The 24568-nt window shown below is 35.7% G+C and overlaps 1 protein-coding gene across 1 annotated transcript in view; it reads left to right on the top strand.

Moving 5' to 3' along the window:
* LOC107670331 (disco-interacting protein 2 homolog A-like) overlaps window positions 1-24568 on the top strand; it is a 50038-nt gene that overhangs the window by 3211 nt on the left and 22259 nt on the right. Inside the window, exons 2-10 of the mRNA XM_016462906.1 lie at window positions 2865-2984; window positions 3786-3905; window positions 11376-11612; window positions 14787-14918; window positions 19095-19214; window positions 21837-22034; window positions 23074-23165; window positions 23397-23507; window positions 24072-24195. Coding sequence (XP_016318392.1) covers window positions 2865-2984; window positions 3786-3905; window positions 11376-11612; window positions 14787-14918; window positions 19095-19214; window positions 21837-22034; window positions 23074-23165; window positions 23397-23507; window positions 24072-24195 — 1254 coding nt within the window. The remainder of the gene's footprint in view (window positions 1-2864; window positions 2985-3785; window positions 3906-11375; window positions 11613-14786; window positions 14919-19094; window positions 19215-21836; window positions 22035-23073; window positions 23166-23396; window positions 23508-24071; window positions 24196-24568) is intronic.

The raw sequence follows: 24568 nt of genomic DNA, 5'->3' as shown, positions 1-24568 counted from the left end.
TTGTCAAAAATACAGTAAAGCGGTAATATTGTGAAATGTTATTACAGTTTATTATTAAAAAAAAGACTCTATTTTAATATATTTTAAAATATCATTTATTTCTGTGATGTCAAAGCTGAATTTTCAGCATCATTACTCCAGTCTTCAGTGTCACGTGATCGTTCAGAAATCATTGCTGACTTTATGCTCAAGAAACATTTCTGATTATTACCAGTGTTGAAAACAGCTATGTAGCCTAATATTTCTTTATCATGGTTAGAAACCATGATACTTATTTACTTGATTTATTTCAGAAATTTTTAATGAATATAAAGAACAGAATTTTTTTTAAATGGACATTTTTTTGTAATAATTTTGTAATAACTTTACTGTTACTTTTATTCAATTGAATGCAACCTTGCTGGGAAAAAGTAATAATAATAATAATCACTTTTACAAAAAAATCATTAAGTCACTATTTACCAAAGCAGGGTTAACACATAACATAGTGCAGAATATTCTACTAATCCTAAACTAGTCCTACAGTTGGCAACGCCTGTGTTTATACATCTTTATGTTCTGTGGTTAAGTATGTGACCTTTCCTGAGCTCAGTTTGGTTGTTTAGGGATATTAGCCCTCATTGAGAAAAGCCCCAATGAATGCTCCACCATGTCAACACAGTCAGCCAAAGTTTCAATGATTCTGGGAGTTAGAGGTCAATATGAAGTGGTTGCTAGGCAAACGGTTTGGGAGGAGGTAAACAATCCTGTGTCGCTTACTTTGGCTTTCCAGGAAAAAGGATAATAGGTCACTACTTGTCTTAACCTGTGATAGATGTTCACCCATGTCACAAAGTTTCACTTAGGTCTGAGGCATGACTATGCTTTTTTTTTTTTTAAATGTCCTTCATCTGTCCCTGTGTGAATCCTGAGGTATTTTTAGCATTCATTGGACTCTTCCTGGTGTGATAGATGGAGGGTCACTAGACCTCAGATCTGAGCATAAGCTTCTTTGATTTCTCATTTTTGCTGTGGCAGCTACAGCTGTGACGGCTCTTATGTAACCGCAGCGCTGCATGACTCATCAGTCTTAACCTTCTACAAATTCACAGAAACTATGCTGATATTGAGCTCCCTGCAATTTAAGATTTAATCAAACGGCTTAAATGCAGGGGTGATACATCATTTACCATTACTTATTCTCAATTTAATTTAAGTCCATCCTCAATAGGCTGTGATTATAAAGTAAATGTACTATATTCAGGTGTTTCCTTTCCATTCAATGCCATTTTTGTTAGTTATTATTATTTTTTTTTTTTTCAGTTTTAGTTTTAGCTATGTTAGTACATCAAGTTAAACATAAGATCAAAATTAAAAATAGCAACTAGCTAAAATAAAAAAGTTAGGTTTTACTTTATTTTATTTCATTTAATTCACTTAACTCTTTTTTTTTTTCAAGTAAAATTTTTTATGGTTTTAGTTTTAATTTTAATTAACTATAATTACCTTGATTCTATGAAAGGTGTATGCAAAATGTATCCACTACTGTTATATGTTCTATTATGCTCTTATATTAATTTATTTTTGGTCTCTTACTACAGTATATCTTAACTATTAGTGTGCAATAAAATAGGCAATTTCTTTCACCTAAAATTTGTGACTGCAACAAATTAGTTAGTGTCTTACTTTTTATTTCTGAAGCATTGCACGGTGTAGCTCCGGCAACAGCTAAATTCCTTTGGTTCAAAATCTGTCTAATATATGTGACCCTGGACCACAAAACCTGGGTCATAAGGGTCAATTTTTCGAAATTGAGATTTATACATTATCTGAAAGCTGAATAAATAATCTTTCCATTGATGTATGGTTTGTTAGAATAGGACAATATTTGGCCGAGATACAACTATTTGAATATCTGGAATCTGAGGGTGCAAAAAAATCTAAATATTGAGAAAATTGCCTTTAAAGTTGTCCAAATGAAGTCCTTAGCAATACCTATTACTAATGAAAAATTATGTTTTAATATATTTACGGTAGAAAATTTACAAAATATCTTCATGGAACATGATCTTTACTTAATATATTAATGATTTTTGGCATAAAAGAAAAATCGATAATTTTGACGCATACAATGTATTTTTGGCTATTGCTACAAATATACCCCAGCGACTTAAGACTGGTTTTGTGCTCTAGGGTCACATATATATATTCATTTTTTTTTAAGTAGCTCATATTGGCGAGAAGTTGTGATCTTCTCAATGGCAAACTTAGTCCCACAGTCTCAGCTGAAACTTATTTAGTAAATTATTCATACCGCCAGTGGCTGTCACAGCAGAACAAACTTTGCTCCTGTGGGTTGATGTAAGATTTGTGTTTCTCTTCAGCTCATGTCTGTCAAGTTTGATGAAGTATTGTGAATGTTACACTCTGCGTCAGCACTGGATTACCATGAGAACTCTGTTTGGAGCTCAGATGTGGTGTAAAGGGCCCATTGATCTTAAGGTGTTGTATTACCCAGACAGCAGAGAAGTCTGAAGTCAAGAGAAGATTTATGTTGCTATCTAAATGCGAGGATAGCGTTGAAATTGAATAGTGTCACTTCGATCATTTATTAAAAGTAAATTGCTCACTGTAAGAGTCTATTTCTGTTAACCCAATAGGTGTAACAGTGTTTTACTGCAAAGTTTAGTGTAATGCTGGTTTTGTAAATTCTTAATGTACTGTAATTTCTTCCGTGCATAGCGGCCCCATGCTGAGTGCTTCAGTCCATTTGTTATAACTGCCCTACAACACAGTTAGCTTACTAATGGGTAAAATGTCAAGCATGGAAATTGAAGTAATGCATTTGACTGAGATGATCATATTCTGGTCTGTTTTGTGTGCAGGTGTAGATCCGTCTCTGCAGATAGAACATAGGATCCAAACGTCGTCACAGGTGGCCCCTCCAGGCTCCAAACAGAACAAGCCCCGGGTGGCAAACTCAAGGGATGAACGCTTTAGATCAGGTAGAAACATGTCTCTGTTAATCATGAGGGACAAGCACAACAGACACTATTTGACTCTTGTGAAAAAGTACACTTCAGCATAACTATACAAAGAGTACTTATTATGAAATTAATATACTTAAAAAATGTGTGTACTTAAGTGTGAACTGAATGTATCATTTTCAGACACTTCATCACGTTAATTGCAATTAAATAAAAATATATTATGGTTTAAATTTATATTAAATGCAATTGGCTGAACTTGTGGTTTAACCACTTAAGTACATGTTTTATGTAACTTCATAATTACTCCTATAATCTTCAAAATATGGTGAAAGTGTGCTGCTAAATGTACTGACAAGCATTTGCTGTATGATAACCTACAATATATTTAAATGGAATTTCTACTGAATATTTTATGTGATGTATTTAAATATAGTGGTAATGTAAAGTTAATTATTACGCATTTGTAATGAAACTGCAATTTAGTATATTTAAAACTTGTGTTAAGAAACAGTCATGAAAGTGTGCGTTTTAAATCAATAATATTATATTATCTGCAAGTATACTACATGTGCACATAAGCACATTTCTAGGGTCAGTATCACTATTGCACGTTTAATTATTACTAATTAACTTGCATGTACATTAAATTAATGTGTAATGTGTAAAGGAAGCAGGCACCTTGGCGAGAAGTATATTATTATTATCTTGTTATTATTATTATCTGTTCCATCATATCATATAGATATTTGGGATTTGAAAATGTCCATTCTTTGATGTCTGGCTCGTCTAAAGTTGGCACTATCTGTGTCCCCACAGACCTGCATACAGAAGCCGTACAAGCAGCCTTGGCAAAGTATAAAGAGAGAAAGATGCCGATGCCCTCCAAGAGACGCTCTGTTCTAGTGCAGTCTTCAGTTGAAGCATGCACTCCCCCAGGTAAACACACACACACCAGAGACACACAGTTAGGAATTTTATGGGAGCATTTTCTATGAAGGCCATAGCAGAAAATGTTTTGGAAGCATTTTAACTTTATATTTAAATTTTTCAGCTGACAGCAGTTGACAATGTGCATTTCAGTCTTTGATAGTATCAATATGTTTTGATCTTCTGAGCCTTGAGAGAACAATGCATAGTTTTCTGAATAATAGCCTCATTATTTACACAAAGAGAATAGCCTCTGACCACGCAGTTCCCAGACCACCTTCCCACACGCCTGCATATGGAGATATTTAACAAAGTTCCAGCTTTATTGACCCACTGGCTGCAGATTTAGCTATATGAGTTATCGCATTTAATTAATACACAAATGTCAGCAATCACAAAATGGACATTAAGAGATTGACAAAATCTTCCCTGGAAGAAATTAAGATAACACAAATGGGACACTTGTTGACAGTAACAGTACAGAGCTCTAACATTAATGTGGTCAGCTCAGATCATTTTATTTTTTAGATTTTAAGGGAAAATATTTGAGATCATATTGAAATCCCTGACTTCTGATGGCAAACATTGGTATTTTGGCAAATTTGAGCCCAGTTTGAAACATTATTATGATCTCTTATGGAACTCGATAGGAAACGTGAGATTACTGGTGTATTTTTCTAAGGAGGAGAAACCTCCATTGGTCCTACATTTAATCTCATTGCTGTCTTGAAGAAAAAACTGATACAAGAAATCACATTTCAATAATGGCAACTCTCAAAATAGATTTTAATGGCATTTTATTGATAGGAAAAGGAGTGTACAGTTTTATCAGCCTAGATCTTCTACGCTGGTGCTGCTGGCATGAACAAAGCCTTCTGCTGTAATATATTCAGATTAGGGCTGCCCCCTAATACTCGACTAACCGTTAGTCGCCGAAAAGTCAACAACATTTTATTAGTCGCAGGAAAAAAAAACAGAAAGTGGTGAGGTCACGTATTCCGTGATGGACAGATTATTCAGACATGCAAATGTTCATTTCGTTCATCGACCTCAAATGTGGCTTATCATCTGAAACATGTAAGTAGTAGCATCATTACATGGCCGCTCGCTTTAACGTTATCCTAGAAAACCACGCTATGCAAGTGTTTGTGCAGAGTGTAAAATCTGAAAGTAGCGTGCTCACTGCATGACAGTTAACTTGGAGGTGCCGGTGCGATCATTTGCATTTAACTTAAAATACTCCATAACTTTTGGTCATACAGATTAGAGTAATACATCTTTCAAATCTGTAAAAGGTCTACTTTCATTTGTGTGCACTCACAATAACAACAAAACGTTGTGTTTTTGTAAAATAACGAAAGTAAACAGGGTGCAGATTATGTTCCGTATGAAACATGCACGTCCACTGTGGAGATGACGAGTCAGTGTCGTCGACTTCATCACTGCAGTCGAAAATACAGAAAACACTAGATAATCAATGAATTGTTATGATGCTAAAACAGTTTTCTTTCTCTTTTTTTTCCCTGAAGCATTCGTAATCATTACTTCTGCGGTGTGCTGTGGCAATTATGCGTGCACTTGAGCGCTGATAGGCTATAGGCAATTAAAGGCTCATTATTATGAATTATGTGGTTTATTAATATAAACGTGCGCTTAGTTGACTAATCGCTTCAAATGAACGACTACTAGTTGATCAGAAAAATCTTTAGTCGAGGGCAGCCCTAATTCTGATTTACAGGTATTAAAATACATGATGCTCCTGCAAGGTAAAGTAGAAAGAACCCTGTAGTAGATCTAGACAGGTGGTGCTGGGGAGGAGGAGGGCTAAAGAAAACAGGACAGAAATAAATAAGGTTGCATATATAGGAAAGAGAGATCGATTGGCTGTGTTGCCGACTTGGAAGAATCAATCAGCTATTCTGAAGATTTTTATGATCGATTTTTTTCATTCCTTTTGGTTATTCAGTGTTATATCTGGATTGATCTTGTTATAACAATAAGACTAAATTGGGCCTTTCACAGTTTATTTTGTTATGTCCGATGATTTCTTTATGATTACACATTATTACATCTTGTGGTCAGAAAAGCTCATCTCTCTCCTCATGTTTGTGTAACGTCTTTGCTTTGTCCATCAATTTGGATTACATTATTGTCTCTCCCTGTTTGTTTAGCGTTAACGAGTTTCTGATTCTTGGTGTCCTGATACACTCTTCTGTCCTTCTTCGGTCAGAACGATGAAGTCAGTGAAAGGTCAACGGGATTAAAGGTTCAAGGGTGGGGTCAGATCAGCATAACAGGCCCATTCAGGGTCGCCCCCTGTGGGAATTGGTCATGGTCCGCTAATTCTTTTGTGCCCTGGATGCAGTAATGCACACGCACACATAAAGTGGCTAAGCTGTCTGATTGCCCCGACGGAGATGATCTGATAACCCATCTGGCCTGTCAGATACCCCTCTTGCCTTATGCCCCCAACCCCTCTTACCTCATTCTTGACACACTGTGGTCAGTTTTAAAGAAGTAGTTCACCCAAAAATGAAAAAAAAAAAAAAAACGTTTTGATTACAGACTATATTGCTGTATAAGTCTTCTAAATAGCTTTGTATGAGGAACAAATCAAAATTTAAGGCGTTAATTGCCATAAATTGCTATAAATGCTGTGAAATCCCACTACAAATCTTATTTTCACATGCATATAATCAAACATTTCCTCTTGCAATCAGTCATGTAACATGCAAGAACCAGTGGAGTTTTATATCACTGACATCAAACCTAGCTACCTCTATATTCTATAGCAATAGAGCAGCTTTATTACAGTGTGACTGATTTGATTTAGCTTCTGTCTGGATCTGACCAGCTTGAAAAATGCTGTCTGACCCACTTTCCTGGCCGTTTTTGATGTTGTCTGTCATCTTATACTGTTGTGCATTCATTATCCTGTTAGCTCCTGGTCTGTTCTGTCCTGTGAAACTGTGCCGTGTTTGTCCTCTGGACGTGACCTCTCTTTTCTGGTGGAGTGACTGATAGAGAAGTTTAGAAGAATTATTTCTGCTTTAAAGGTCAGGTTTTTAGTACAGCAGTTGTTAAAAGTACAGTCTTTCTTCGTTCTGTCTTCTCTTGACACATCTACTCATTCCAGTTCATTTCTGTCTCATCCTTTCCCTCCTTGTCATTCTCAATTTCTCTCTCAAATCACTTCTCTTCTCCCATGACACTATTTCATGCCTATTGTCTCTGTCTCTTTCTCTTTCAATCTGGCTCTTTCTGCATCTGTGTCAAGGTTACTCTCCAAGTGCCTGAGGACATGAAGTGAGAATAGAATTACAATAGTTCTCACAATGATGAGCCTAATTTTTTTTATGGGGTTCTTTTGCGAGCAGCTCATAAATTATTAGACATGCAGAAATTTGAAAAGCAATTCTGATCACATTGGAACAAAAGAAGTAGTTCACCCAAAAATAAAAAAAAAAAAAAAAAACGTTTTGATTACAGACTATATTGCTGTATAAGTCTTCTAAATAGCTTTGTATGAGGAACAAATCAAAATTTAAGGCGTTAATTGCCATAAATTGCTATAAATGCTGTGAAATCCCACTACAAATCTTATTTTCACATGCATATAATCAAACATTTCCTCTTGCAATCAGTCATGTAACATGCAAGAACCAGTGGAGTTTTATATCACTGACATCAAACCTAGCTACCTCTATATTCTATAGCAATAGAGCAGCTTTATTACAGTGTGACTGATTTGATTTAGCTTCTGTCTGGATCTGACCAGCTTGAAAAATGCTGTCTGACCCACTTTCCTGGCCGTTTTTGATGTTGTCTGTCATCTTATACTGTTGTGCATTCATTATCCTGTTAGCTCCTGGTCTGTTCTGTCCTGTGAAACTGTGCCGTGTTTGTCCTCTGGACGTGACCTCTCTTTTCTGGTGGAGTGACTGATAGAGAAGTTTAGAAGAATTATTTCTGCTTTAAAGGTCAGGTTTTTAGTACAGCAGTTGTTAAAAGTACAGTCTTTCTTCGTTCTGTCTTCTCTTGACACATCTACTCATTCCAGTTCATTTCTGTCTCATCCTTTCCCTCCTTGTCATTCTCAATTTCTCTCTCAAATCACTTCTCTTCTCCCATGACACTATTTCATGCCTATTGTCTCTGTCTCTTTCTCTTTCAATCTGGCTCTTTCTGCATCTGTGTCAAGGTTACTCTCCAAGTGCCTGAGGACATGAAGTGAGAATAGAATTACAATAGTTCTCACAATGATGAGCCTAATTTTTTTTATGGGGTTCTTTTGCGAGCAGCTCATAAATTATTAGACATGCAGAAATTTGAAAAGCAATTCTGATCACATTGGAACAAAATTCCTAAGTCTGAGAAATAATAATGAGGTTTGATTTCGCAAGATTTGCGTACAATTTTTTGTATTATTTAAAGATGTTCACCAAGACTGCATGTATTTAAGTAAAAACAACAATACTGTGATATATTATAACCATTTACAAATTCTGTTTTCTATTTTAATATATCTGACTATTGACTATTGATGATTGTCCACCTTGATCTCTAAATCAGCAGCATCATCAGTCATTTCAGTTTCAAAATTTAAGTTTCTGAAGCTAATGCTAAGCTTTAGATTAAATATAATTCAGGGATTTATTCAGGGTTCAGGACTATTTTGCACTAATAATAACAGGTATCAGGGACCCTTGAGTGTAAGTAGATTATTCTCCTTCATAAGAATGCTGTTTTGAAGAGATACATTAGGCTAATGCCTTTCACATTTAATGCATGACTGTTTTTTGCTCAGTGTCTGTCTCCTAATTTGCTGGACACGCTCCATAGTAATTGCTCCCTGTGGGTGATTAATTGCATAATTAATGTTAAATGAATCTGCTACCACCTACAGGCTTCTTGTCAGTCAATTTCTCTCTCTTTTGTCTTTTTACGCATTAATTTGTCCCTTTTCTCGATTAAATTCTGTGCACGTCTAAGCTGTTTAATGGTGAAAAATACAATAAACTTAGAAAAATAACTCCTGAAATGGGTTGTGCAATTTTACTCTAATGTGTTTGGATGTTGTTGTTTTTTTTAAATATTTTATTTTATGGAATGTATTAAAAATGTATTTACATAATATAGTATTACATGCTAGTAGTATGACATGGGAGTTTTACACTTCATTATGTAACTCATGTTTTTGTTACAAACGTTAAAGTAAGTGACTTGTTGACAATAAGACTTCTGGCCTGGTGGACAATAAAAAAAAATACTATGAATTTACATGAAGTCTCAAGTTAAGTAAATTAAATAGTAAATTAACTAGAAAAACACCAGCTCATTAGTGGTAATGCAGCCTAATGATCATTACAGTTTACTTTTCTAATAGAGTTAGTTGATCATGAATTCACTGGGTTCTTTTTCTCATTGTTGTTACACTTTTTAAATCCCAGCAGAAGATGCCTTATGCGTGATGAAATAGTACAGATGGTTTAGCTATTTGACATATTTTATTCATTAATTGGCGGACATCTGTTATTCTCTGTGGCATTACGTTTATAATGTATTTATAATAGGGGGAATGATGTAGTCATGTGTGTTACCATAACTGCAGGCCTCGCATGCTTCGTTTCTGACCACATGAGCATTACATCATCATATGTATTTTCCAGCTTAACCCCCGGCAGTTCTCATCAAAGTGATATTTTAGTCTGGACTGAGAACAAACGCTTTTTGCTTTCTCTTCCATAACAATCATATATTAGTCCTTCTGAAGTTTATGATGGATGCTTTGAATATAGCTTTTATTTTTCTGTTATAAAGACTTTTCACAGCACAGTGGTTCCAAAAAAGTATTTTTAAAGCTTCATTTAAAAATAAAATTAAGATTGTCAGCTCTGAAACGATAGAATAATAATTATACTGTTCAAAGGGATGATGGAAAGTAATTTGGCATTGGTTTTGAAATTTTAGTGGATCATGTTGATAGTTAATGTTTATTTGAGGAGAACTGACTTCATGCATCCACTACCAGCTGATTAAAAGACACTGGGCAAAAAAAGTTCATCCAAAATTTGAGTAGCTACACATGACACTTGACATTTTCCTTTACTTTTGGAGGCCACTGTAAGTATGTTAGTATCATTTCTTTATTTCCGAGAGTGCAAGATGAAGATTTTTTTTTTTTTAGATGGGTTAGATTAATGGTAATAACTAGTTATGTAATGCATTGATTGTTTGAGGTCTTAAGGCTATGAAGTGATAATCAGACTAATCAGTTATCCAACCAAGTGAGTCTCTAATGTAATGCCTTTTTTCATATTTCCATATCAGTTATAATGTGAGAGGTTCAAAGATCTGCATAATCTATATTCAAAACAAACTTTAAAATATATTAAGAGTTTTACAAGAGCAGTATTTTCATATGTTTTTAAGAGCTGCTGAATGTTGATATGTGTTATTTATAACAAATATAATACAGTCATTAGCATGAAAACTGTTTGAGTATATACCAGTTACATCCAGTGTTATTTTAGAGTTATTTGTATACTATTAAAATATGTGACCCTGGACCACAAAACCAGTCATAAGGGTCAATTTCTCGAAATTGAGATGTATACATCATCTGAAAGCTGAATAAATAAGCTCTCCATTGATGTATGGTTTGTTAGGACAATATTTGGCCGAGATACATCTATTTGAATATCTGAAATCTGAGGGTGCAAAACAAATCAAAATACTGAGAAAATCACCTTTAAATTTGTCCAAATGAAGTTCTTAGCAATGCATATTACTAATCAGAAATTAAGTTTTGATATATTTACGGTAAGAAATTTACAAAATATCTTCATGGAACATGATCTTTACTTAATATCCTAATGATTTTTGGCATAAAAGAAAAATTGATCATTTTGACCCATACAATGTATTGTTGGCTATTGCTACAAATATACCCCAGCGACCTAAGACTGGTTTTGTGCTCCAGGGTCACATATACTATAAAGTATACTATACTTTTTTTTTGGTGGATCTCTGATCTTAAAACTGATAACTTCTAATATATTCAACGTAAACAAAATACAATTTCTGAGACTATGAAACCTCAATTTAGAGGTGTGTTATTATTTTCCATGTGATCAGACTTACAATTTCACCTGTAAGTAAATGTAAACTTATATTAAAGTACAGACCAAAATGACAATTTGACTTGGACTAGTAAGTGGCCGCAGAGAACATCCTATCAACTACATACTTGGCTTCATTAGATAATTAATTTCCTCATAAGACAAATTACCATTTTTAGGTTTATTTGATCCAGTATGGCTTCAATTTCAGATACTTTCTCAGTTCCATAAATCGCTGTTTTATAAATTCTCTGTTTCACAAAACACATAACATTAACATTTTGTGATTTTTTAAAATGACATATTGAAATAAAACTCTTCCACCTAACCATTAGTCCTCTTGTTCTTGACCTCCCAGACACCTCCTCCGCATCAGAAGACGAAGGTTCGCTGCGCCGGCAGGGACGGATCGCCTCCTCGTCTCCATACCAGGCACATCCTAGCATCCTTAACAGAGTCATCCAGGGCTCCTCCACCTCATCGTCCGCATCCTCCACCTCCTCCCACCCCGGAGGAAGACCCCATCACGCCACAAACACCACCTCTGCTTCAGCCGCAACCGTACTGGCCGACCTCATGGCTCACACACAGCTAGGTCAGTACTCACCACTCCAGCTAACCTCTCCTCATATCCTCAGAACAGACTTATGGCCTATTTTTCAAGTCTTCTGAAGCCATGTAATATTTTTGATGTGAGATAAAGTTAAATAATGACTTAAAGTTTGGTCTGTTACTGACACAAAGCTGTCATATAAATTCAGCAGCCAGGATATTGTTCTAAAATGTTTTGTTCTATTCCTTTTTTACGTTCTATGGAAAAGAGAATGTCTTACAGGATTTAAATGATGTGGGTAAATTAAGACAGACTTTCAATCTCTGGGTGAACTGTTCCTTTAAATGAGATTAACCAGCATTTCTTCCTTGGTCAACCTACACTACTGTTTAAAAGTTTGAGGTAGGAAAGATTGTGTTTGTTTTTAAAAGATATCACGGTATCACATTTCTAGAAAAATAGTAAGCAACATAACAGTTGTCAACATTGATAATAATAATGTTTCTTGAGCAGCAAATCAGTATATTAAAATGATTTGTGACGTGACGCAGAAGACTGGAGTAACGATGCTGAAAATTCAGCTTTGCATCACTACAATAAATCACATTTCAAAATATATTAATCTATATAACAGTTATTTTAAATTGTGATCATATTTCACAATATTGTGAAGTTTTACTGTATTTCTGATCAAATAAATGCAGCCTTGGTGAGCATGAAATACTTTAAAAACATTAAAAATCTACCTCAAACTTCTGAACAGTAGTGGACCTAACATTTTGGCTAAATGTTACAGCTTGGCTACTCTATGTGGGTCCACTAGCTACCCTGTTGAAAAAAACAGCATATGCTGGTTAAGTCTGGTCCTAAGCTGGTCCTGAGCAGGAGCTAGTTGCTTAGGACCAGCTTAGGACCAGCACATGACCAGCTAAGAACCAGCTTAAACCAGCTCAACCCAGCAGCGATTCAAAACATACCTAACCAGCATATGCTGTTTTTTTCAACAGGGTAGACCAGCACCAAAACAAAAACTGAAAATTCATGCTGGTCTTTATAGCTGGGTGGCTGGAATTGTGTACTGATCTCAGTCCTGGAGCTCTGATTCTGATAACCCTGTCTTACTCCTAAGTGCAAAATCATCATCAATGTTTCTGTTACAGCTCAGTGCCTTAAAAACAAAAGAACAGATCTTACGTTCATCTCTATAGTTGCCCATTTGTGCATGACATGCTTACACACTGCTGATGTTTATAGCACAGTGAACACTTTACTGCTCTGCTGCTGCTCACGGCAATGCTAAAATCATGGTTTTTAATGTTCTGGCTGCATGCTTTCATGGTGCATGGTTGGTTTTTAATTTTTAATTTATTTATTTTTTTCGCTGTACTGGCATATCTTTAGGGTCCTGAAGCCAATCCATGCAGATAAAGCCAGCATTGGCCTTGTTAGTTTGACAGGCAAACAAAAGATCTGAGCAGGTTCCAGTACTGCTGTAAAATAATTTTTGGCAACCTTCGCTGTTAATGAATCCTGTTAAAGGAATATCTCATGCAGTACTCACCCTCATATCGTTTCAAGCTATGATGCTTGTTTTATAGTGAAACAAAAAAAGAAATGTTTTGAAGAATGTTCCTGCTGCTGTGTTAAATATAATAAAAGTAAATGGAGATCAAGCTCTAAACATGACAAAAGGCACCATGAAAGTATCATAAAAGTAGTCCACATAACTATGTTTATAACTATATTTAACTATATGAACTATAACTATATTCCAACATTGTAAAAAAGCATAATTCTAACAGTAAAAGACTGTAAAAATGCTATAGTAAAAACATGTCAGTTGGTTAATTGTAAGTTCCGTTACTCTATACAGTGAAAAACTGTAATACATTCACGGAGACATGTAATTTTACAGTAAAATACTGTTAAATGTATAGTTGTTGAGAGTGAAAAAGAACTGTACACTGACATTCCCAGAACATCAGTTTGACTGCTGACATTTGGCTTTTCATTGAAGTAACTATGTTTCCTCTTAGTTTCATGACATTGTGCAACTTCTGTATATTAATATTTACCTAAGCTTGTGGAAAACTTACTTATGATGAGCTTTGATTCAACTTTGTCTTTAGCATTTTAAAGTTCAGTGGCAGTATATTATGTAAAAAATAAAATTAAATAAATAAATAATGCTTACAAAAAATTATTTTTGTAATTTGGTGTATTACCATTATTTCAGTTAATTAAATATTAAACCCTTATTAAAAATGAAACGTTTTTTACCATAAATGTAAAGCTTAAAATGTTGCTTCCATTTTTTTTTATTTTTTTTTTTACAGCAAAGGTTTAGTGACCACAGCTGCCTTTTTTTTTTTAGACTTTTAAATGTCTTCTGAAATCATACAGTTTGTTTTGTGTGAAGAACAGACTGGCCTCAAACCTCATTCATGTTTGTAAATTTTAAAGATTGCAGAGTCAAATTGAATACTTTTCTGGTGCTTTTTTGCTCGGTTTTGATCTTGACAGCCCCTCATCGATGTTTGCTTTCAATGTATAAACTAGAACAGAATAAAAACTCTTATTTTATATAAGTTTTGAACGGCATGAGAGTGAGTAACACCATAACTGCAGAACACATTCACTTTACTCAGCTGCTCTGCTCTTTACAGAGTTCTGCTTATAAACATTTGCATTCCCCTTATCTCTCCTTTTCTCTTGTCTCCTCCTCTTTCTTTCACCCTCTTTTTCTGCCTTTCTGCCCTTCGAGCTGGCCCTGGGTGCTCACTGTAAATAACCTCAGATTTCACACAGTGTCAGAGCCGCTCTGTGGGTCCACTGTTTTAAAGCAGCCTGCCAGACAAACCCAGCTGTAAGAGGGAAGATTAAATGCAAAACAGCTGCTTGTTGGTTAATAGTGTGGAAATCACTTGTGTATAAAAGACTATAAAGCTCTTCTGTTGGGCGTTTAGAATAAGACAGACATTAATCATCACATGGAATCAGAACATATGTGATGTTTAATTCCATGTTGTTGTCATTGTAGAGCTATATAGAGTTGAATTTTGGACTAATGAGATTTTATGGCAGGCAAATCCTGTGCAGCTTCTTAAATATATGATCAATTTTGTAATTTATCATGGGTTTGATCACAGAACAGTCCATCATGCATTATTATACTTTGACCTCCACTCACCTTTGGCCTTTGGCACCTCATGACAGACAACCACAGTGCACCCCCGGATGTGACAGGCCTGTCGGAGCGCTCGGTGCATGCGGAGCGTCCGCAGGTGGCATCAGTGCGAGGGCTTCCACGCGGATACACACACACCAGCGTCATGGAGACCGCCGATGGTGAGTCCCCTAAAGCTTCAGCCTGCTGTCACCACGACAGCAGAGCATCTTCCTGTCTCACACGTCTCTTTCCTGTAAGAAAGAGGGAATATCATGTCATCTCTCCACAGAACTCTCAACACTACTGCGTCTAGAAGTTCAAGCTGACTGATTTGTGTTTAGCGATTGAGATTCGAAGCTAAAAATGCTTAGCACACATACATATAAAGTTGACTTATCCAACATTCTGGATAATTGTTTTTACAGTTATCTATTGAAAAAAAGAGTGGGATATTTTGCCTGTTTTTTGTATGTTTCTGCTTGTTCAAGCCAGACAGTATCATGTCATCAGCATGCTCTTTTGTAGGAATAGTTCACTAAAAAAAGGAAAAGTCTGTCATCATCTACTCACCTGCATGTCACTGTAATTATAAAAATATAAAAATCCTGGCCAGGAAGTGTGCCGTATAAATGGCACAGGCGATCTGACCAATCATAACTCCAAATCCGCCATTTTTTGTCCGACAAACAAATCAGACAGAAGAGTAGATTAACTTCGGTGGACTTAAACTTTAAAATGGTGTGTATTGATGTCTTTCCTCGGTAGAAATAAAATACCTTCTGATGTCATTCATGTTTATTTTTTGCTATAACTAGTAAATATGAATTATGAAAAGATAATTGGTTCACGTGCCACTTAAACTGAGATGCTACAGCGATCTGTCACGACACATTAAAGAGCCGCAAAATGGTATTTATTGTTTGAATTTCTTAAAAAAATGACAAAATTTAAAAGCTGAGACTTTGTTTCATACCTAAAATAACCTGCTATGTCTTGTCTGTCGGCGTTTTGACAGTTTCCTCTTTGCTCCACAATGTATTTTTCACTGCATGAGAACATGGTGTGTAGTGTGAGAGCAGCATGGCTTGTCAGACATAGTAACAGTAACTAAGGGGGGGCGGGTCTTTGCGAAGGGTCAGTTGTGAATTGAGATGAAAGGTAACTTTTTTAGCTATCATTTGGCTTTATAATGCTCAAAATATGCTTTGTGAGATGTATGAACTTAAAACTTTTTGAGTGACATTAAGGTATATAGATGATGACTCATCAATTTTCATTTTTTTTTAGGTGTACTGTCCCTTTAAGACATAGAGCTGAACATCACAACTATACATCAGCTGTGGTGTATTAGTTCTTGGATGAATGTTTAGTTATGGTTAAACACAACAAAACTAAAAGCAACAAAAATAATTTGATCCCCCCCCCCAGAAGCAGCATGCTGTCATGAACGTGCATGTTTATTCACGTTTTCTCTTCTTCAGGCACTGACAGGGGAGATGGGGAGACCATGGATGGTATTTATACATGTTTATTTCAATCTGCCCCTCCTCCTGGTGTCTCTGTGCATCTGTCTCAGCTGTGACCTCTGTGTTAAACGCTGTCTGCTTAACCTGTCCACTATGTCATTTTTGGAAATTACTATCATAAGAAAAGTATTTCCTCCTAATGTGTCTCTTTGTCTTTTTAATGTTGTTTAATTATTCTTTCAAGGTCTTTTCGCAGCGCTTATTTATAGATTTTGCATTATGACAAGATACAACAGAATTGTCTAGAAATATCTGGGACTAAGAATGTTTTAGATGTGTTTGTGTTGATCTTTTGTGAAAGAGAAAGTACATTTTTGCATACTTTTAAAGAGTACTTATTACAGAAAGAACATAAGTGTGAAATGAATGTAATGTTTTCGGATGCTCAATTGCATGTTGATTCCAATTAAATAAAACATTTTATAGTCTACATTTATATAAAATGCACTTAAGTATAACTTAAGAACATCTGACAAGCATTTATTGTACACTTAAAATACTTAAATGTTATTTCTATTGGAACTTGTAGTCATGTATTTAAATATATTCGTAATTACACATTTTGTAATGATGAAGATAAAATGTAGTACTTTTTAAAAATATATTAACCTTGAATATAATATTTAATACTGAACACACTACAGTTAAAATTATAATCAAGTACTTTACATGTGCTTTAGTATGTTAGTCAACTCATCAAAATAAGTGTACTTTAAAGCAGGACAGAAGATAAAAGAGAATTATTTAAATTTACTTTAAAACCTTTCATTTGACATTATTACAAAGTGTACTTAAGGGTGTTAAGAAACATATGTTCCACTTAAGTACACTTAAGTTAAATGTTTTCATTAACTTATATTATCTGCAAGTACAGTTGTTGGTTTTTATATAATTTGGACTGAAATTGAACATTCTCTACAGTTAAGTGCACTTCTTTTTCACAAGGGAAAGTTTGTATTTAAGTAAATGTGTGAAGAGATAATTAGACAAATGGTCCTTGCTTTTAACAACTAGGTTATGCTATGCTCTGTGATTTTTGTTACTTTTTTATATGATATGCACTCTACAAAAGATGCTTTTAGTACAACATTTAGTTAAATTTAAATAATTATGGCCATAGAATAGCATTGGGTACTTTGATACTGTATATCATTGCAGGCCTACAGACTGATAACCTTACAGTACATTGGTACTTGCATGGTACTGCAAAGAATACCGTAGTGCTACAATAGTAGATGTTAAACAAAACATGGTGTTATAATGGCACCATGTTCAAAAGTAGTACATTTTTGTTTGGCGAATACAAGCTTGGTTGAATAGTGTTGCACATTAGCCACAGTATCATGGTAGTGATAGTGTGTGATTATTATGTTTAATAAGGTTAATATGGCTTATGGACATTTATGAGGCAGGATAACAGTAGTTATGTTGTGGTTATCCTCACATGAGAGGATTTATTCTTGTGTGTTTGGGGAGCTGTTACAGTAATTGTCTTCCTCAGGTCCTGCAGTGCATTCTGGGTACTTGAGCACGGTGTGTGAGTGCTTGTGAGATGCAGACAGAGATGAGGGGCAGACAGACAGCGGCTGAGGCTCAGGTGTCTCATGACAATGGAATGTCAGAGAGCATCTCAGTCATGCATATATACATGACACAGCCATCTCTCGGTGGAATTCACAGACAGACATTTAACAGAGAAATGAAAGAATAGATTCATCATGTGAAGATAATCGTTGTGTCTTGATGTTTGGTTCTGTTCTCTCTTAACTATCATGTGAAGGCCTATGTTTACCTCAATAGAAACATTTGATGGGTGATTCTATTTTAATTGTTATAAACCAGCTGAGAAATGTGCCTCAAAAAAAAATTTGGGCAATGTAGCATAATTATTACACTATAAATTACAGAGCTTTTTTTTTTTCTTCATTACACATGGGTTTGCTATATTCATAATTATACTTATGAAAGATCAGCAATCACCATTTTAAATGTATTTTGGACAAGAAATGTAATTATTAAATAAATTCTGTAATGAACAATGTATCCATTTTACATCCCTATTGGTAAAACTAAAGACATTAACACCAAGAAATCACTGTAATAATAATAATATCAATAAATCATCATCATCATCATTATTTCTTTGTACAAATGTCTTCTAAAAATAGGTTATTCTAAAGGACGTCAATACATTATTTGGCTTTTGGCCCTCAATTTTAATTGGATTATTTTTTGTTATTACTTAATCTGCCTAAATCTCCATCAGTGTTTTGATGATTTATATATTTTTAGTACATTTTTCTTCATTTCATGTAAAAATATTTTATGCATAGGGAATTGCTCAGACATGTTTGTAACACTTTGTAGAATGACCCTGGTGCTCATGTGATACTGTGATATTGTTTAACATGTATTAACTTATTCATTGCATCTTTTGTCCCTGTGTTTCATGTGAATGGAGTTTTAATCTATTTAAACTATAGTAATCCTAAATGATCCATGATCAGATGGACTCTTTCAGAAGAAAGCTCATGAATGGTTGATGAGATGGGTGGCTGGGTAGTGGCTTGTTGCTAGGCAGCACGAGTCCAGCTGCCTCAATCAGAGTCAAGGAGTCTTTGATGCTCTGGGTCAGGTGTCTCTACTGAGCACGCTCAGTACCATCTTAACCAACCCCATGGGCATACAGCCTTACATTGACTGACAGGCTGTTGTGTGAAACCCCACCATCCTTTCACAGTGACCTTCCCCTGCTTTTTTATCTCATCCTCTCCATATTTCTCTCTTTTTCTATGTCCTATCTTCTCCTGACACTATCTCTGTCTAAAGGCGTTCCAGTCAACAGTCGAGTGTCCTCTAAGATTCAGCAGCTCCTAAACACTCTGAAAAGACCAAAGAGACCCCCTTTACGAGAGTTCTTTGTTGATGATTTTGAGGAACTTTTGGATGGTAGGTTCATATATCTACAAATATCTAATTCCGCCATGAAACTCTGCTAGCATTCACATAATTTACTAAATGCTGTTTAGTCTCTGCTCAGCTAATGAGCTTGCTTGCTCAACATTTAAATAGTCTGGTTAAGTGTTCGCTGTAATCTAGTCCTGCAGTGTGTTCCTCTGAAACCCTCTACCTCCCCCAGCTCCACCTGTCTAGGAGTGTGTTCCACTTCACTTTTAGATACAAACTCACTTTACCTTGGGGAATTCCCACCGCCATTTTGATCAAGTCAAGTGGTGGGCAAAGGAAGTTTGCATTGACATACCCTCAACCCGAGTCTTTTTATATGAACACTTCAGGCAGCTCCATATACCACAATGCAACATGACTGTGACATACTTCATATGCCATAGCAGATTACAAGCGATCAAGGGCGTTTCAATTCAACCCATTGCAATGGTTCTGCCAGTAGTGGGCACTTGTGCAACATAAGCAATGATGTGTATTCAAGTAAACAAGACAGAGGGACGTTAGCAAGGGAAGTTCATAAAAGGCAAAGTATAACGCACCCTTTATATGCTATAGGATTTCATGATCATGAAATTGAAATTATTTGGCTTACTGAAGAGAGCTGTACTATTACTACTAAACATAGCTTTTTCACTTGGCGGACAATAAAGTTAACAAAAAAATTGCATATATTGACATTAAAGTAGTGACCTCAGCTAAGATGCTAAGAACAAAATATTGTAGAGACTTGAAACTGAGCTCTTTTGTAATGAAACCACCACATCATGATAGCGAGGACAGACACCAATCACATTTCCTTCAGAGAATGTAAAAATTAGTTTTAGTATTCTGGAGGAACTTTAAAACTTGAGCCATGTCTCACACTCAAGCCCTCCATCGCCATATATATATTTACTTTCATCTCACAAAAGGGTTCTATGAAAACATGAAGGCTTCTATGAAAACAAAAATGTGAATTGGCATTTACACTGACATTGAATATCCTTACTCATAACCTTTTGCTATTTAGTCAAAAACTGCTTTTTTTTAGAAGAAGCTACTGACCCAGGAGACAGGAAAATAACACAAAACATCATATTTGAATAAGGCAGCCATATTAATAATATGAGTTATTTCTGCCTGATGTGTGGTGTGTCACTGTGAAGGGTTGAATGCGTCTGGAAATGGCTAGTGAAATTTAACTCAGCTTTCTAAAATAATGTGGTTAATCACAGTTCTTTCATGATTTAACAGAAGGGGGCAATTAATTTTTCACATAGGGCCAGGTAGGTTTGGACAGCTTTTTTCCCTTAATAAATGAAATCATAATTTAAAAACTGCATTTTGTATTTACTTGCATTATCTAAGGGGGAAAAAAATGCAAAAAAAAAAAAAAAAAACAGGAAGGGGGCAAAAACCTTTTCACGGCACTGTATATATGTGTGTGTGTGTGTGTGTGTGTGTTTTAAATCATTTTAAATCTTAATATTTTCACATCTTCTTTCAAAAACATAAAAATAATTTTGCCAACCCCAAACTTTGAATGGTAGTGCATTAAAAAAAAGAAAGAAAGAAACTTTTGTTCAAGGTTCTTTTAAGGTTCTTTATTTGTCACATACATATTACATAAATATTGAAAAAGTGGACCTGTTTACTGAGAGTTTGGAGTGACCTGCTCCTGTTTCTGTGGTAACAGTGACTTCTCTGATTGGTCAATCTCAAGTCAGGATTTTATTCAGCAGTTAAAAGGTTTAAAAAGGTTTAAACATTTTATTATATTCCCTTTGTTTATATTATATATAGAATTTGTTTATTTATGCATATAAACATAACATTGTATGCCATACTCAAATTATTCAGCCTTTTATGTGTTCCTGCATTATGGAGATAAACTCTTATTTTATTATTGTTGTTATATACACTGTCCAGTGACAGTACAGTGATCCACAAATTTACAGGAAGTTAAAGTTTGAGAACCCCTCTGAATCTATCTCTACTTTCCTTTTTCTCTCTTTGTTCAGTCAGTCATTTCTTACATTTCTTAAAAATATGCTGAGAAATACACTTTCGTATTCTCTTAGCAGCAGCATCTTCGCTTTATATTCTGTCTCTCTCTCTCTTTCTCTCTGCTTTTCTTTCTCTTTCTGTTCCAGACGCACAAAATCAATCAAATCTATTTAAAGCCATGTCACATTTCATCCTCGGGATGCATAAGTCACCCTGAGATGCTCAGTGACATTTAAAATCACTCTCACATAAACTCTGCTCCAAAACCCAGTGAGCTGCTTACAGTGTAAGGCAGCATCTATCATGAAACCATATAAATGACTGATTTTGAACACTGTATATAGGCAGAAGACTCAACTTGGTAGTGATTTCAATAAGCACGCAATACAATAATACATTTCGTAGGTGGAAAATAATTGATTTTTAATTACACTGACTAAATGTCTTAGTATCGGTAAGTATACGTTTATATATATAATCTGTAATAATCTGCATAATGTATATTTGCATAAAACAAACCACATAGGGTATATACTACTTCAGTGTTGTATTAAAAAACACACACAGCAGCAGCAGATCTACATGTCTGTCTCTGACATGATTTCCTGTCATCTACAGTCCAGCATCCAGATCCAAACCAGCCGAAGCCTGAGGGGGGTGAGATGAGACCCCTGAATGGGGAGCCGCTGGGGGTGGTCACTAACTGGCCTCCGTCATTACTGGCCTCTTTACAGCGCTGGGGCACCACACAACCTAAAAGCCCCTGCCTCACCGCACTGGACAACGCTGGCAAACCCATCTACACACTAACATATGGTACAGTGTAACCTCCCATTGAATTAAATGCAACAATTTACATGTATACTCCTGTTTCCTGAACTACACTACTTTGTAGTGCATATGTAATTGTTATTCATGTCTTGTTCAAAATTACATGTACTTATTTATCATCAGTGTTGGGGAGTAACTAGTTACATGTAACTGAATTATGTAATTTAATTACAAAATAAATGTAACTCTAATCTGTTATAGTTACTGAGAAAAAAAATGTGTAAATAAATTACAGTTACTTATGAAAATGTTAACAATTACAAAGGGGTAATATTTTCACACACATACAGATTTGATTGATTTCTTTCCCAAATTGCATTGTCTGCTGAAAAATATGAGACACCAATGTTTCAGGAGTTTAGGACAACGGATTGTTTTGGTTTTATGTAAATGCGCTTATTTTTTAAAGATTCATTGTTTTTCCAAAGCATTGTTAGATGCCAGTGTTTCCTGTCATAGCTATGCAAAGATTTGATTTCAAAAACAGTATCATAATGCAGCTATTAAACTGTATCTTAAATCTGTAACCTCAGAACGACCCCACAGTAAAAAGAGGTGCTAAAGTCTGATTTTGTGGTGGCTGAGCTTTAAAATACAATTTTTATCATCTTAATTCAAGGGATGAAGGATTTTGAAAATCCGACGGTAATCAGTGTTGAGTGCTACTGTTAGGTTAACCCTGCCTGCTTTAAATGTTTCAACATGATTAACAGTTGAAAACATTCATTAGAAATTTAGAAAAGTAATCAAAGTGTAATCAGATGTAATCAGTTACATTACTTTAAGTAATTGAAATAGTTACATTACTTATTACATTTTAAATACACTAACTTGTAATCTGTAACCTGTTACATTTCCAAAGTAACACTGTTTATCATAGGGGGTAATCTTATATATTTGACTTGTTTTATTTGTGTATATTGCTACTGTACTCATCTGAAATGGTGAATGAACTCTCATTCATACTGTAAGTGAACAGACAGTGCAGGTTTGAATGTGTGTTTTTGTAAATATGTTTCCATAGGGAAGTTGTGGACGCGGAGTCAGAAACTTGCTTATACACTGCTGAACAAACTGAGCACCAGGAATGAACCACTACTACGGCCTGGAGACAGAGTGAGTGTCCTTATCATGCACATTCACATCCATTTACACCTTGCATTAACTGTCCATTCTGTCATGCAAGATCCCATTCCCCTGCAGAATCCTATCCTGTTTCTCAGTGACTGATCAAAGACATAGCATGTTACCATAATGCCATAACATAATAAGAAGTAATACACAAACAGTAGCAGTAAACAACATTAATGCTAGAGGTGTAAATAAATCTGTTGTGTATCTCCACAGGTTGCACTTGTGTTCCCCAACAATGATCCTGTGATGTTTATGGTGGCGTTTTATGCATGCCTCCTAGCGGAGCTGGTGCCTGTGCCCATAGAAGTGCCACTCACTCGAAAGGTATTAATCAGCATTACACCAGCACACAGACAACACTAGCATAGATTTCAATCACAATAGAGTCCCCTACAGGAAAAGACACGATATGACACCCTGATCTCCTCACATCTCAGCATTGTCCTTGAAAAAAAGCTTTTAATTTCCAAAACTCAAACCACTGTATGGTATGAGCATAACTGGTATACTGGTAGTCAAAAGATAAGTGCTGTTTTCTTAAAGATGTCAGTATGCATTGATATTGTGAGTATGTGAGCCTGTATGAATAACCAGTCACTCAGTCCTTGGGTTTTTCTCTTCTGTAAATGACCTGAATGTCTTCTATCTAAAGGTATCATTAGCTGTCTCTGTGCTGCTTTGAAGCGTGTTCCGTTTGATTAATAGAGCCGATGTTCCTGATGGAGACAGCTAATCCTTTAAAATGAAGGACACAATAACACACACGATGCCTTAGTGCTGTGTTATTGTGACTGTGTTATTGCAGACCGTCTGATGAAAGACGGAGAGGGAGTGAGTGGACTGCAGATCGGAGTTGTATTGATGACTGTCTGTGTCTCCTCTCATCAGGATGCAGGCAGTCAGCAGGTGGGGTTTCTGTTGGGCAGCTGTGGGGTCACTCTGGCCCTGACCACTGATGCCTGTCAGAAGGGTCTGCCCAAAGCACAGACCGGAGAAGTTGTCACTTTTAAGGGTGGGTGATCCGTACAAGCCAGTTACTTCATCTTAGGGCTGGACAATAACCGATATTTCGATATACATTACCAGTTTCCCATACATTGATTTATTTGTGGCGTTTGACTTAATTGAATAAACATGAGCTTTTAAAATCAAACTGCAGCGCAGGTGTTTTATATGAATGTATCTATGAAGGGAACCGACTGTCTTCGGAAAAGTTTCGATGGCGTTTTTATTTGATCTGATAACGTAGCGTTCATGAGCGGAGCTGCTTTGATTACAGCAGTTACCGGGGGAACCGCTGTTTCTGCCGCTCTCACAGTGCCTCCTGCTGGCAGACAATCAGTTTGCATTTTCAATAATAAACCCATTTCCAGCAACATGCTTTT

This window comes from Sinocyclocheilus anshuiensis, unplaced genomic scaffold (assembly GCF_001515605.1).
Source record: "Sinocyclocheilus anshuiensis isolate Anshui unplaced genomic scaffold, SAMN03320099.WGS_v1.1 scaffold732, whole genome shotgun sequence".
In the NCBI taxonomy this organism is placed as follows: domain Eukaryota; kingdom Metazoa; phylum Chordata; class Actinopteri; order Cypriniformes; family Cyprinidae; genus Sinocyclocheilus; species Sinocyclocheilus anshuiensis.
Note: the sequence above shows the minus strand (reverse complement) of the source record. Positions and strands in the feature narration are given on the sequence as shown.